Genomic DNA, 14,263 nt, shown 5'->3' with positions numbered 1-14,263 from the left:
AATATATATTAAAGAGAACTATCTTCCCTCCCAGGACATGGTTTGTTCATTCTAAGTATCAGCTCTATAGCTCTAAATCTCCAAAGCCCAAGTAACAGCAACACAAAACTAATACTGTATGGAAAAGCACTTTTCAAATGATTCATGTAACAATTATTATTGCCTGATACCATCAGGTTTGTATTGTAACAGCTGTATTCAGTTCACATGTAGAGCTGTGAACTTGGATAAAATCTATTTTTACCTTTTGTTACATGTGCCCCTATATGTACTGCCCAAAGACATAAAGTGGGACCAGACATCCTAAGCAGTGCTCGTTTTTATCCCTACAGTCAGGGCCGCCATTAGAAATCACGGAATTCAGAATTCGGGCCCAATCCCCATCCCAGATCCCGCCCACTCCACACAACAGTTAAAAGACCACACAGACATCAGTGCTAAAAAAGGTAACCCCCCCCCCCCCCCCCACAAGTTATAAAAAGCTATTGATGGTCAGGGCCCCCTTGTATGTTAAAAAAAAAAACTGTGGTGCCAGGGCCCCCCTTAAAAGTTTTTTAAAAAATTGATGGTCAGGGCCCCCTACAAGTTAAAAAAAATAATTGGTGACCAGGGCCCCCCTATATGTTAAAAAATATTGGGGCCCCAAAGAATATTTTTTTAAAAAAATATTGGCGCCAGGGCCCCCCTTACAAGTTCAAAAAAATTGGGGCCCACAGAATATTTTTTAAAAAAAACATTGGTGGCAGGGGCCTATAGAATATTAAAATAATACATTGGAGGGCCAGGGGATTAAAAAAAATTAAAAAAACACAAATTGGTGTTCAGTAGAATTGAACTCATGGCTTCAGGACTTCAACGTCGCCTCCTTTCGTGACTTTGAGTCTTTTCGCCGCTTCAGGACATCAATTTCAGCTGTTTTCGTGGCTTTGGGTCTTTTCGCCGATTCAGGACTTCGGCTGTTTGGCACTTCCACATTTCGGCTGTTTGGGACCTCGAAAATGGCCGCAGGCTTCGGCGCTGTCAAGGGGGGCCCGGCTCTTTCGAAAGTGCAGCACTGCCAGACCCCCCTTCAGGCCCGGGACACTCGTACCCCCTGCCCCCCCCCCTGATGGCGGCCCTGTCTACAGTACATCACTAAGCAGGGACTTTATTCCCTTTGTCTTATAGTTTTCAGACCTCAGTTTCTTCTTCTCCTTTACAAACAAATCAGGTACAAAAAATCCTGGAGTTCTCCTCAAATGGTCGATGCTCCCCAAGTGAGAGTGGATTTCCTCGTAAACTGAAAGACAAGAGGTAGAAAGAGGAGCAGAGAAACTGCAATCAGTTTGGACATTGTCTGTGTTTCATGGCCGACTCCAGCAGGAGAACTGTAGGGAAGGGCTCCCTCGAATACTGTATCCTTTTAAAGTACAAACAAAATTACATTTGAACGTCAGGAATTGTAGTTGCAGGCAGGCATCAATAAGGAACACACACTTAATCATGAGCCTATGATTAAGTGTCTCTTGGTGCTTTTATACATAATGTAAAATAGAATATTTTGTATTATTTAAACTTTGGGCTCCTGAATTCTACTCTTTGGTGTTCCGGATTGATGCCTACCTGCACCTACAATTCCTAGTGACCCACCATTCAAAGCAATAAGCTTATACCTATACAGAGCAAGGATTGTTCTGCTTCTAGTGTTTCTGAGAACTGAACCCCCCAATAAGAAAAGCCCCATCTACTACCCTGGATAGTCCCCCCCTCCCTGCTTTCTCCCTGCATTATTCCAAAAAGTGTCCTTGAATATTTTGCACACTTTTATGCAGAGTAGCGCAGTGGAACTCATGGGCGCCATCTTCCACATCTTTGCTCTTCTTCTGAACCCTCCTCCCTTCGGCAATTTACGGATCTTTTCAGCGCATGTGCAGTTGGTCTGAATAGTGAACCGCTCCAACCATGCACTCGCCAAATATATATCGACATTCCCTTAAAGAAGCAGAAAATCCGGAAGATGGCGCCTATGAGTTTTGCTGCACTACTCTGCATAAATAAGTGAACATGCTATTTAGGGACACTTTTCGGAATACTGTACTATGCGGGAAACAGCAGGGAGGGGGGGACTATCTAGGGTAGTGGATAAGTATTTCTTATTGGGGGGATTTAGTTCTCCTTTAAAGGGAGGATTTTCCTCAGTATAATGCAGATTGTGATATTTTGAGAGAATCTGCATTTAGGCTTCAGTGCTTTGATCATTGCCATTGGTTACTGGCAGGGTGCAAATTTGCCCATGGTTAATAAATGAGCCCAAATCTATGTGAACACTTGGCCATAGCTCTGTTCTCTGCTCTCTAAAAATATTTGACAATAATGGGTGGGCTTTGGCTTGTACAACAATGACTCCTTTCAGTAGGCAGTGTCAAATATAAAATTATTATTAAGCACTACCTGCTGATCAGCAACACTGTGGGCAAGATGTAGTGGAAGACAAACCACTCCCTACATGTGAGTTTTTCATCCTGTTGTGAATAAAAATCATACCCCCCTCAGAAGCAGAGAATAAGTCATCAAATAGGAGATGGATCCATCCGAGGGACATTTTGCCCACAGTATGCCCAGTGCCTGATAATATACAAGGAGCATGTAATGAAATACAAATGAGAGGCGGGCCCTGCAGTAAGCACTTACCATATCTCCTCCATTACAGTATTATGCTCCAGGGCCTCTGACAGCACTTCTGCTCCATCATTTGTGATCTGATTATTCAAAAGCCTGACAGAGAGAAACAGATAATCACAGGCCTCATTCACATAATCAAGCTCATCGTTGCATCTCCAAATTAAATCTCCAGTGTAGAATGGTAAAAGGAAGAGGAAATGAGAGCTCCGGAGCCAAAGGGATCTTCCCTCCCTACAACATCATGCTGCTAATAAAATATACAATCAATTCCATGATACATTAGGCAGCCGGGGGACATTTGCAGTCACAACCTCTTCAATTTATAGGGTTATTGTTACTTTTTGGTAACAGGTTTTATAATTTCTGTAACACATTCAAAAATAAATACATCAGAAAATATATTCTGCTTCCCTTATCACCTTCATGTTGTAAAGTTAAAGGAAATGTAACACTTAAAATGTTTTATTAAAAAAAATCCATTCTACCCTGCAGTAATAATAGCTGTAGCGTGCATAAAGTTTAGTATTATCAATGCTTTAGTAAAAAAAACACTGAGAAAACCCTGCTACTGAAGGCAATAGGGCGACTCACTCTTCAGGATCTGCGCTCCACATCTCCTCCTTACCTGACTTCTGCCAAAACAGGAAGTTAAGTGATATGGCTGAACAGAGGATTTTTCAGCCACGTTGTAATATATATACAGTATATCTGTCTTCATGTAATTTAGGTACTGGGAGTGGGAGCTCCTGGGCAGCATGACTTCTGTGTAATTTATGTCTGTAAGTGCTGCGAGCAGTGAAAAAACTTATAGATCATCAGCGTGCTACCCTTACTGCTCACAGCACATACAAAAATAAGTCTGCTGCATAATGAAAAAAAATGTACATCTGTATCACTTCCAGTTTTGGCAGTATTGGGTTAGGAGGAGATGTGGAGCGCAGATCCTGCAGAGTGAGTCACCCTATCGCCTTATTTCAGTAAACAGGAAACAGTGTTTTATATTATATTTTTTTAATAAATCATTGATAATACTAAACTTTATGCATCAATTATTACTGCAGGGTAGAATGGGTTTTTTAATAATTATTTTTTAGTGTTACAGTTCCTGTAAGAAGCTATGGAGGCAATCAGCTCCACAATATTGTTTCCTATATAGTAGGGGGAAGTGAGGAAGGCGTGCCGGTTTCTTTACATTTGATTTTCAAGAATTTAACAAAGACTGCCCCCTGTATAAAATAATGTGTTATAGATGCATGTTAAAGGATAAGTAAACCTTAAAAATAAGTGAATATAGGTATGAGAGGGCTATTTCTAAGAACTTTTGAATGTACATTCATTATTTATTTATTTTTAATTCCAAGATATTAAAGGTTACATGTAGTGTTAACATGAGTGAATTTTGTTACAACAGTGCCCTCTGCTGGTCATTTGCTGACCAGCCTAACCACTAAGTAGTCAAGGAGGTTGCCAAGAGAAAGAGAGGGGACTGGCCTGATATTTTTCTGGTTAGGAAAGATTTGAGAGAGTTTTTTATTTTTTTCCTAAGCAGAAGAACATCATAGCAGCCTCTTTCTTTCTCCTGACTTCCTTGGCTACTTGGTGGTCAGACTGGTCAGAAAATGACCAGCAGTTGGCGCTGTTGTAACAAAATTCATTGATGTTAAAAGGATACTGTCATGGGATTTTTTTTTCACATCAGCAAATAGTGTGGCTCCAGCAGAATTCTGCACTGAAATCCATTTCTCAAAATATCAAACAGATTTTTTTTATATTTAATTTTGAAATCTGACATGGGACTAGACATAGTGTCAGTTTCCCAGCTGCCCCCAGTCATGTGACTTGTGCTTTGCTAAACTTCAGTCACTATTTACTGTTGTAATGCAAGTTGGAGTGATATCACCCCCTCCTTTCCCCCCTGCAGCCTAACAACTGAACAATGGGAAGGTAACCAGATAGCAACTCCCTAACACAAGATAACAGCTGCCTAGTAGATCTAAGAACAGCAGTCAATAGTAAAATCCAGGTCCCACTGAGACACCTTCAGTTACATTGAGTAGGAGAAACAGCAGCCTGTCAGAAAGCAGTTCCATACTTAAGTGTTGGCTTTTTCTGAAAGTGTAGCAAGAATGTCACGTGCACACCCGGGCCCTTCAATACATATATCCGCCTGGTGCACAGACCCTGGGAAGACAGCACTTCCAAACTAGATACAGGAAAAGAATTAGGTACCGGCACTCAAGGCCATTCAAACAGGGGAGAGGCCCCTTGCGTGTTTATTGCGTCACAATGTTTCGGGGGCGTTTCTGAAAGCACATGATCAGGCAAAATGACCTGAGATGGCAGCCTACACACCAATATTACAATATATACAAAAATACACTTGCTGGTTCAGGAATGAAATTCTATATTGTAGCGTGAATTATTTGCAGTGTAAAGTGTAATTTAGAAATAAAAACTACATCATAAAAATCATTTTGTTCTGTACAGGGCACAACACAAACTTTCATACTTTCAGATTAACTAGGGGTTGCTAATTAAAATTGCCCCACTGCAGTCTCAGTATCTACTTTCTATACAATTATGCTCCTGATAAGAACTGACTTTCGGCTGTATATGAACAGGATGACACAGGCTTGATGGAGAAAGGACTCCATATGGATAGCTGTGTTGTATGGCTGCACTGAGCACATGGAGAACATTCCTTAGCTTCATGGCATTTACTGTACCCAGTATTCGCATTCTGCTAGAGAGCTGACTCTTTAAAGGAGAAGGAAAGCTACAGAAGCAGTTTATTGCCAATAGATTAGCCACAATAGTGCAAGCTATAACACTATAGTTATTCTGCAGAATGCTTTATATATACCTGAGTAAACAACCCTAGAAGCTTTCTCTGTCTATTTAGTATAGCAGCTGCCATATTAGCTTGGTTTGACATCACACAGAGGGATAGAGGAGTAAACTGAGCATGCTCTAGCCCTGGAGGTTTATGCTGAAAACAGGAAGTCTGATACAGAAGCCCATGTATACACAATAGAAGGAAAGAAATGTTGTGTTTCTTTTGACAGAGGACTCTAGCAGCATCACTTTGAGGGTTTACAGGTGTATTTCTATAGACCTTTCTGATAAAGCTTACTTAATGTTAGCCTTTCTTTCTCCTTTAAACATCGCCAAAGTCCCACTCTTCTCTTACTATGGCTATGTGGATTATGGATGCAAACAAAAAACTTTGCCTTGAAAAATAAAATCCAATAATCCAGCCACTAAGTATTAGGGGTCAGAGCATGCCATGCTAACCACTAATTCTCTGATTGGCTTAGTATTTACATAACATTTTATCCCAGTGAAACTCCTCGAAAGGGTATATAAACTAATAAAAGCAGCAAGATGATTATGTGTGTGTGTCAGTCACAGAGTGTATCTGGTCGATAACTTACCACAGGTGCCGGAGGGTTTTGTTAACCTTTATCATGTTGGCAAAGTGCTCTGCTGCTTCATCTGTGAGCTTGTTCTCAGTCAGCCTGGATTCACAAGAGATGAATAGGCAACATTGTCTTATAATTAATTATATTATTGAACCTTTTTTGCTAGAATGCAAAACATTTAAAGGCTAAGCTTGCCAAACAATTAGGTGTCTTCTGTATATAAAATGGAAACCTGAAAACTGCAATAGTCTTTGTATGTCTTTAGAAGAATGCATCCATGTATCCTACTACATTTTCAGTTATGAGTACTAAAACCATACCACAGTATTTTTAAAGACGTATTTTGCTGTAAGGCCTCGGCAATCCATTTTCCTCCTTCTGTGGTTATCCCATTGCAAGCGAGGCTGTAAACACAGAAGGGAAGTAAACACAGTTTTAGCATTAGTTATAAACATCACAAAAGAAAGTGAATACAATTGCTTATCAGCGTCTAATGTGACCCATGCTTCCTGCATATAGGATACTCACTGTAAGAACAAGTTCTTTTACTTGTTTACAGAGAATTTATTCATAAATGTCTTAACATAGTAACGTAGTAAGTAAGGTTGGAAAAAGACACACGTCCATCAAGTTCAACCTTTTATTTTTTTTTATTATTTTTTTTTTAATCTGCCTAACTGCTAGTTGATCCAGAGGAAGGCAAAAAAAAAAAAACCCATCTGAAGCCTCTCCAATTTGCCTCAGAGGGGGAAAAAATTCCTTCCTGACTCCAAAATGGCAATCGGACTAGTCCCTGGATCAACTTGTACTATGAGCTATCTCCCATAACCCTGTAAATCCTCACTTGCTAAAAAGCCACCCAACCCCTTCTTAAAGCTATCTAATGTATCAGCCTGTACAACTTATTTAGGGAGAGAATTCCACATCTTCACAGCTTTCACTGTAAAAAAAACCCTTCCAAATATTTAGGCGGAACCTCTTTTACCAGCTTAGTTGCCCTTCTCTGTACCCTCGATAATACAATAATGTCCTGTTTGAGTGATGGAGACCAAAACTGTTCTTTTTTATACTGCCATATCTGAAAACAGCATACACAGCTCTGTTGTTATAACACAACTAGAAGAGTTGCCTTATTTGGTTTAATCCAGTGCAGGTGCATTGCTTTTCTTCGAACGATTCAAAGGATTTTAATTCATCGGTCGAACGATTTTCCTTCGATCAGAAATTTGTTAGAAAGCCTATGGGGACCTTGAACGATTTTTAGTCCGAATCGTTCGATTCGATGGTCGAAGTAGCCAAAAAAAAAACGTTCGAAATTCGAAGTATTTTTTCTTCTATTCATTCACTCGAGCTAAGTAAATGTGCCCCTTAAACACAGTCTGAATCTGAGGTCTGTGTGTGAATACAGGTGCCATTAGCTTGGATTCAGTAAAAGGGCACGGACTCAGTCAAAAGCCTGGTAGTAACAAAAATGCCAATATATAATAAACTGTTAGAAATAGAAAATGAATAACAATTGCAAAAGTGCTCAGAGATGTACCCTGATTTAGTTTAGTTTATATATTATATCACATTTATTAAATTCGAATTTCAAATTCATGCGAATTTTTTAAAACTCTATTAAATTCAAATATACTTGAAATTCTACTAACGTCCAAATTGGTCCCTGGACTTTTCTCATTGACTTATACACAAACTTGGCAGGTTTTAGGTGGAGAATAGTCAAATTTGAATTCTTAAAGGGCCAGAGTATGATAAATCTCGAAATTCGAATAAAAACTCGAATCGAATTTGGATAATTCATAATTCGAATTTGAGTGTTTTGACCATTAAAAAAATTTGAAAATTCAAATTTTCAGTTCGACCCTTAATAAATCTGCCCCTTAATGTACATGTGCTGCTGAGTTTGGCCTAACATGCAATTTACATATTCACATTTACCTTAGATGTGTCAAACTGGGGTGATTCATAATTGCTTCAGCAAATGCATGAGCTCCTACGTCACCAATCTGATTTCCCCACATCCTTCAAAGTGAATTAGAAAGTAATTATTGATTGAACTTCTAGTGATGCTCGCAAAGGATGAGTTTCAACATTTGAGGGCTCATGCACATAATTGGCTGTTCGTTTTTGTATTCATTAAAATTAAATACAATAACTCCATTGAGTTAAAATATAACATTTATAAATTAAAATCTAGGTGCAGACATGTCAATTGCACCAACCACTAGTCACTTTTATGAGGCTAAACTGACAGTGTATGTTTATAAGTTTGTATACACTGTATACACTCCAATATGAATAAAGAACAGCAATTTGGTGGCACAAAGAGCAGACACAATTACTCTTATGATTAGGTCAGAATGTCCCTGGAGAGCAGGAGAAAAGTTTTAGCAAATAAATAATAAACCACCATACAGGTTGCAGCATGCTTTAACAAAAACATACAGTTTCCATAAAACTTGACAAATGTACACCCTGGCTATCCAAGCATAGTCCTAGTAGGGATGCTTCTATTTGGAAAATTCTCTTGTATTCTCTTGAAAATTTTGGAAAACTAGAAAGCACAGTCAGTTTTAGGGAAGGCTGCCCTGATATAAATGCAATAAAGCCCTTCTAGATTTATTGCAAACATCCCGAATTTGTTCACAATATAGAAGCATTAACTGACCTCAAAGAAGAAAAATCTGACTTACCCAATATCACAGACACTAGTGCTTTTTCGAATTGCATGACCTATGTATGTACCACCCTCTTCAGTAAAACGATTGTATCCCAGTCTAGAAAGCAAAAACAATGTATTTTATTTATAATAAACAGAACTACACCACCCATGATCACCCACCATCTTACGGTTACAAGTATAATTATAATTAAGTTACAAATCTATGCACTTATAAAACCAATAATGTTGGTACATCAGTACTAGAATTTGTACTAGAAGGATGTACAAATAATCACATGACTCTGACCTTATACTGCCAATTATTTGGTTATAATAAATATTAAAATACACATGAATTGCATGCCATTACAATTTTCTATCCAGGAGATGCTGAAACTTGCCTTATTACCACCAGGCTAAGACCAGCAGAAAGTCTATGAAACACTGATGCACAGGAAGGGAAAACATTTATCAGCTCACAGGCAGCCCCTGTTTCAAGTTACCCAGGTGTTGAAATAAAAACAAAATATGTGTGCCGCATAAGTTTATGGGCAGATTTCAGATAATTTTCAAGCACAATCTACATTGTGTTCACTCTCGCGCAGATAAATAGACAGCAGTATAATGGGGGGCATTGTCATTTTTTTGTCTGGTGGAAAAACAATGGTAGAGGACCCACCATCTGTTCACTTGGTCTTATAGTTTAAAGGGGAACTATCATGAAAGTTAAAATGTAAGAGACTTCCTCATACTGAAATAAGAAACTTTCTAAATACAATCAACTAAATATTCTGCATTGTTTCTGAAATAATCAAGTTTATCTTCACTATTCCTCTCTCAGCATCGGTTTCTCTTCATTCTGTCTTCATGCAGCAGTTGGGTGTCAGATGAATGATCCAATATATCTTATAGGGGACTCCCTTTCCTAGCCGATGTATAGAGCTCACTTAAATAACTGATTCCAGTACAAACAAAATCTAACAAAATAACTACCTTTTGCACAAATTCTGCATGTAGAGAGACAGGGTTTCTGGCGATTTAAATAGAGTGAGCTCTAATACATCTTCTAGGCAAAAGAGCCCCCCTATAAGATATATTGGATCATTCATCTGACACCCAACTCCTGAATGAAGGCAGAATGAGGAGAAACAGATGCTGAGAGACAGTGAAGATAAACTTGATTATTTCAGAAACTGCACAGAATTTTTAATTGGTTGTATTTACAAAGTTTCTCATTTCAATAGGACGAAGCTTATATTACATTTTCATAATAGTTCCCCTTTAATATTTCCCCTGACCTTGATTACCACATGAACCATTCTAAAAAAGGGGTATTGACTACAGGACTGTAGACCCACCCCAGAGGTCTCAATCTACATTACATAGGAGTATCACACCAGTGTGCTTATTCTTTTTTTCTGTGAATAAGAAATAGTTCACAGAATTTATAAAAAATATATAGATAAATGTATATATATAGAAATCAACCTGCTCTTCACTACTAGAAAATGATCCATGGGCGGTTTCTGCATTCCAACAACTTAATTTTCCTTTCAGCTTAATTTGCAATTGGTTATAATTTTTTATTACTTCTGGTTTTTGAGTTATTTAGCTTTTTATTCAGCAGCTCTCCAGTTTGCAATTTCAGCAATATGGTTGCTAGGGTCCAAATAACCCTAGCAACTATGTACTGATTCGAATAAGAGACTGAAATATGAACAGAAGAGGCCTGAATAAAGAAGTATTAAAAAGTAGCAATAACAATACATTTGTAGCCTTACAGAGCATTTGCTTTTAGATGGGTCAGTGACCCCCATTTGAAAGCTGCAAAGAGTCAGAAGAAGACTCCCCCAATGTAGGACAAGAGAAAAGTATTTAACGGTAAGTACAAAAATCTATTTTCTCTTGCCTAGATTGGGGGACATCCCAAAGCTACCCATGAGGGCGGGACTTTTTACCCCTAGTGTTCAGGGAATAACCGCCTGCAACACTTTCCTCCCGAAGCTCGCTTTTGCTGAGGTGAATGTATGCACCTTGTAGAATTTGCAAAAAAGGTGTGTGTGGATGACCACACTGCAGCCCTACAGACCTGTTCTGCTGAAGCCTGGTGGCGAACCGCCCAAGAAGTGCTGAGTGAACGAGTAGAATGAACTGAACCCGGAAGGGTATGGCCTTACCTCGTACGTCATAGGCCTTCAAGATTGATGACCTAATACATCTTGGCAATGGTGGCCTTAGATGCCTTAAGGCTTTTCCGTGGTCCTTCTGGTAAGACAAAGATGTTGTCCACCTTCCTTATGCTCTTGGTCGCTATGGTGTATGTTCTGAGAGAACATACTACATCTAGGTTGTGTAACTTCTGTTCCAACTTTGTCTTTGGTTCAGGACAAAATGAAAGAAACACCAGGTCCTGGTTAAGATGGAATTCTGACACCACCAGGTAGGTCTCAACACTGCCTTGTCCTTGTGAAAAATCAAAAATGGTGGACAACAGGATAGAGCTGCTAGTTCTGAAACTCATCTAGCCGAAGTGATGGCTAATAAAAAAACTACCTTAAGAGTCAGCAGAGGTAATGGAATTGAATCCAATGGCTCGAACGGTTGCTCCTACAATACGGAAAGTACCATATTGAGATCCCAGGGAGGGATTGGATGACGGTATTGAGGTATCATCCTCAATACTCCCTGGAGGAAGGTCTTGATGTTGGGCAGCATTGCAAGCTGCTGCAAAAAAAGGGATGGATAAGGCTCAGTGAGCTGAGCACCAGCCCTTTGTCTAAACCCTCCTGAAGGAATAACAGTAGGCCACCTTCGCCCCAAGACTGTGGGTCTTTGGCTTTAGATTCACACCAGGATATGAATGTCCTCCATACCCTGTGGTAGATGCGTGCCGAGACGGGCTTTCTGGCCCTTAGTAAGGTCAGTGGAACTCCTGATCTGGCTAGGATTAGGGCTTTAAATGCCATGTCGTTAAAGCCAGCCGCGGTGAACTCTGTGGAGGATCAGTACCTGAGTTAACATACGCCTTCTGTCTGGAAGGTGGAATGGTGCATCCACTGATAGCTTATGAACTCTGCGAACCAAGTGTAGCGTGGCCAGTAGGGTGCCACTAGAAGTGTTTCTACCCTTTCTTGCCTTATCTTCTTGATTACCCTTGGCAGAAGTGCCAGCGGTAGGAAGACATATGCTAGGTGAAACTGCCACGGAACCACCAGTGTGTCCACTGCTAGGGCCAGCGGGTCGTTGCTTCTTGTGATTAACCTTGGAAACTTGATGTTGTAGCTAGATGCCATTAACTCTACTTCCGGAGAGCCCCACCTTGCCAGAATCAAACCTCTGGGTATAGGTTCCACTCGCCGTGATCTAAGGCCTCTCGGATGAGAAAATCTGCCACCAATTGTCCACTTCTGGGATATGAACTGCGGAGATAGCTGGTACTATGTTTTCTGCTCACAGAAGAATTTGCTGGACCTCTGCGGCAACTAATCTCCCCGATCTGCCTTCCCCTGCCTTCTGCTGGCTGAAATGATAATCGCCTGGGGGCAGGCACTCAGAGCACTTTGTTTTCTGAAGTCGCCTGAAGTTTCCTCGTGAGGCAATTACGGGCGACTTCGGAAAACGAATAGCTCCGAGTGCCTGCCCCCAGGTGATTTTCATTTTAGCTGGCGGAAGGCAGGGGAAGGCAGATCGGGGAGATTAGTCGGCGCAAAGAAGAGGAGATTTGTCGCCTGGCGACTAATCTCCCTGAATCTGCCCGTGTGGCCAGACCCTAAGCAAAGTGACTCAGAGAAAAAAAACGCAACTTATAACACAATACAGGTAAGGGAGCTGTTATCCAGAATGCTTGAGACCTGTAGTTTTCCAGATAAGGGTTTTTTTGTAATTTGGATCTTCATGACTTAAGTCTACTAAAAAATAAATTAAAGGAGGAAAGGTAAAAAAAATAGCTGCATCAGCAAGGCACAGGCATTTGAGAAATTGTTGTGATACCTTCTACCAACTGGAATTCAGGTACAGTCCTTTTTTATTAAAAGAAAATCATTATGGCATTTGGAAGACATCAAGAAGAGCAATCAATGGGTACTTAACTCTATTTGTACTTTTCCTTCTACTTTAAACACTAATTAAACTCAATAAGATTGTCCTGCAATAAGGATTAATTATATCTTAGCTGGAGTCAAGTACAAGGTACTGATTTATTATTACAAATAATTTTTACAATGTTTATTTATTTGACCTGTAATTCAGAGGTTTCTGGATAACGGATCCCATATCTTCATATAAAAAAATCTTTTTATTTGGAAGACTGCTCATCTTTGAGGTTAGGTGAACTTTATTTAAAGACAGATTAAATGATATACATTTTGGTACTTACTTGACACGCTTTAGTTTTGGGCATTCTTCTATAATACGTGCAATAAATCGCGCACCAAAATCAGTGATGAGATTTTTGTACAAGCTTTACACCAAAACAAAGTGAATAAATATTAGTTACAACAGAGAAAGCAGTGTGTAAGTGTTAGGCTATGGGCTCACAGGCTGAAGGCTCGGGCTGCAAAAATACACAGGTTGAGAGAAGCAGATCTACTCCATTGATTTGAATCTGATCAGCCTGTGTGCAGTCACACACACACCTCTGATCAGATTCAAATCAATTGAGCAGGGGCACTGAGCAGATGTGCTTCTCTCAGCCTGCTAAAATATGCAGAAAGGGATGCACACTTACAACTTGATGCAGTGTACAAAAAGTACCTCTAAGCATTTATTGTGTGTACAAAAACAAACGTTGTACACTGCATCAAGTTGTAGGTGTGCATCTTTTTCTTCACTCTTTCTGGGTAATGTTCATGCTGACAAAAATACAGATTAATGGAGGGCACTCCCAACTAAACTACAAAATACAAATCCTCTTATATAGAATGTAGGTGAGGTGCAATTAGCCCAAGGGTACACCCACAACATGTACCCAAAAACTCAATAGACAATGTATTGGGCATGCACAGAAAAAATATTTTGCAAAGAACAGGCGGTATGAAAAAAATATCTTTATATTTTAAACAGTAAAACATACATCAAAAAAATGGCCGTTCAGTGTAATACATGGGGAATTCCCCTTGACAAAGGCTAAGTGCCGAAACGTTGGGGTACTCTCATCTCTGACAAGTGCATCCGTCTCTTGTGGTGGTTTTTCTTTTGTTCCTTGAAATATATTGCTAGGTGGTATGTATATCTTTGCTTATACTGTTGTACATGTATTACACTGAACGGCCATTTTTTTTATGTATGTTTTACTATTTGAAATATAAAGGTTTTTTTTCATACCTCCTGTTGTTTGCAAAAGATTTCTTCTGAGTGTGCATTGTCTAATGTTCATGCTGAGTCATATGACTCAGAAGTTTGCACCGACCAGAAACTCCGGAAAATGTTTAATCCAAAACATTAGTGTATCGAATCCTTCTACTTTGCAAAAATGTGCAGGCTGACAATAGCCGGAACCTTCAGCCTGTGAGCCAAT

General features: G+C 39.6%; 1 protein-coding gene across 1 annotated transcript in view; it reads right to left on the bottom strand.

Moving 5' to 3' along the window:
- Positions 1-1,055: 1,055 nt before the first annotated feature.
- nod1.S (nucleotide binding oligomerization domain containing 1 S homeolog) overlaps positions 1,056-14,263 on the bottom strand; it is a 34,701-nt gene continuing 21,493 nt past the window's right edge. The window contains exons 6-12 of the mRNA XM_018269319.2: positions 13,124-13,207; positions 8,780-8,863; positions 8,025-8,108; positions 6,404-6,487; positions 6,096-6,179; positions 2,671-2,754; positions 1,056-1,279 (exon numbers count right to left, since the gene is read on the bottom strand). Coding sequence (XP_018124808.1) covers positions 1,207-1,279; positions 2,671-2,754; positions 6,096-6,179; positions 6,404-6,487; positions 8,025-8,108; positions 8,780-8,863; positions 13,124-13,207 — 577 coding nt within the window. The 3' untranslated portion in view covers positions 1,056-1,206. The remainder of the gene's footprint in view (positions 1,280-2,670; positions 2,755-6,095; positions 6,180-6,403; positions 6,488-8,024; positions 8,109-8,779; positions 8,864-13,123; positions 13,208-14,263) is intronic.

Source organism: Xenopus laevis, chromosome 6S (assembly GCF_017654675.1).
Source record: "Xenopus laevis strain J_2021 chromosome 6S, Xenopus_laevis_v10.1, whole genome shotgun sequence".
Lineage (NCBI taxonomy): Eukaryota > Metazoa > Chordata > Amphibia > Anura > Pipidae > Xenopus > Xenopus laevis.
The sequence above is the reverse complement of the archived record's forward strand: the minus strand, read 5'-3'. Positions and strand labels throughout refer to the sequence as shown.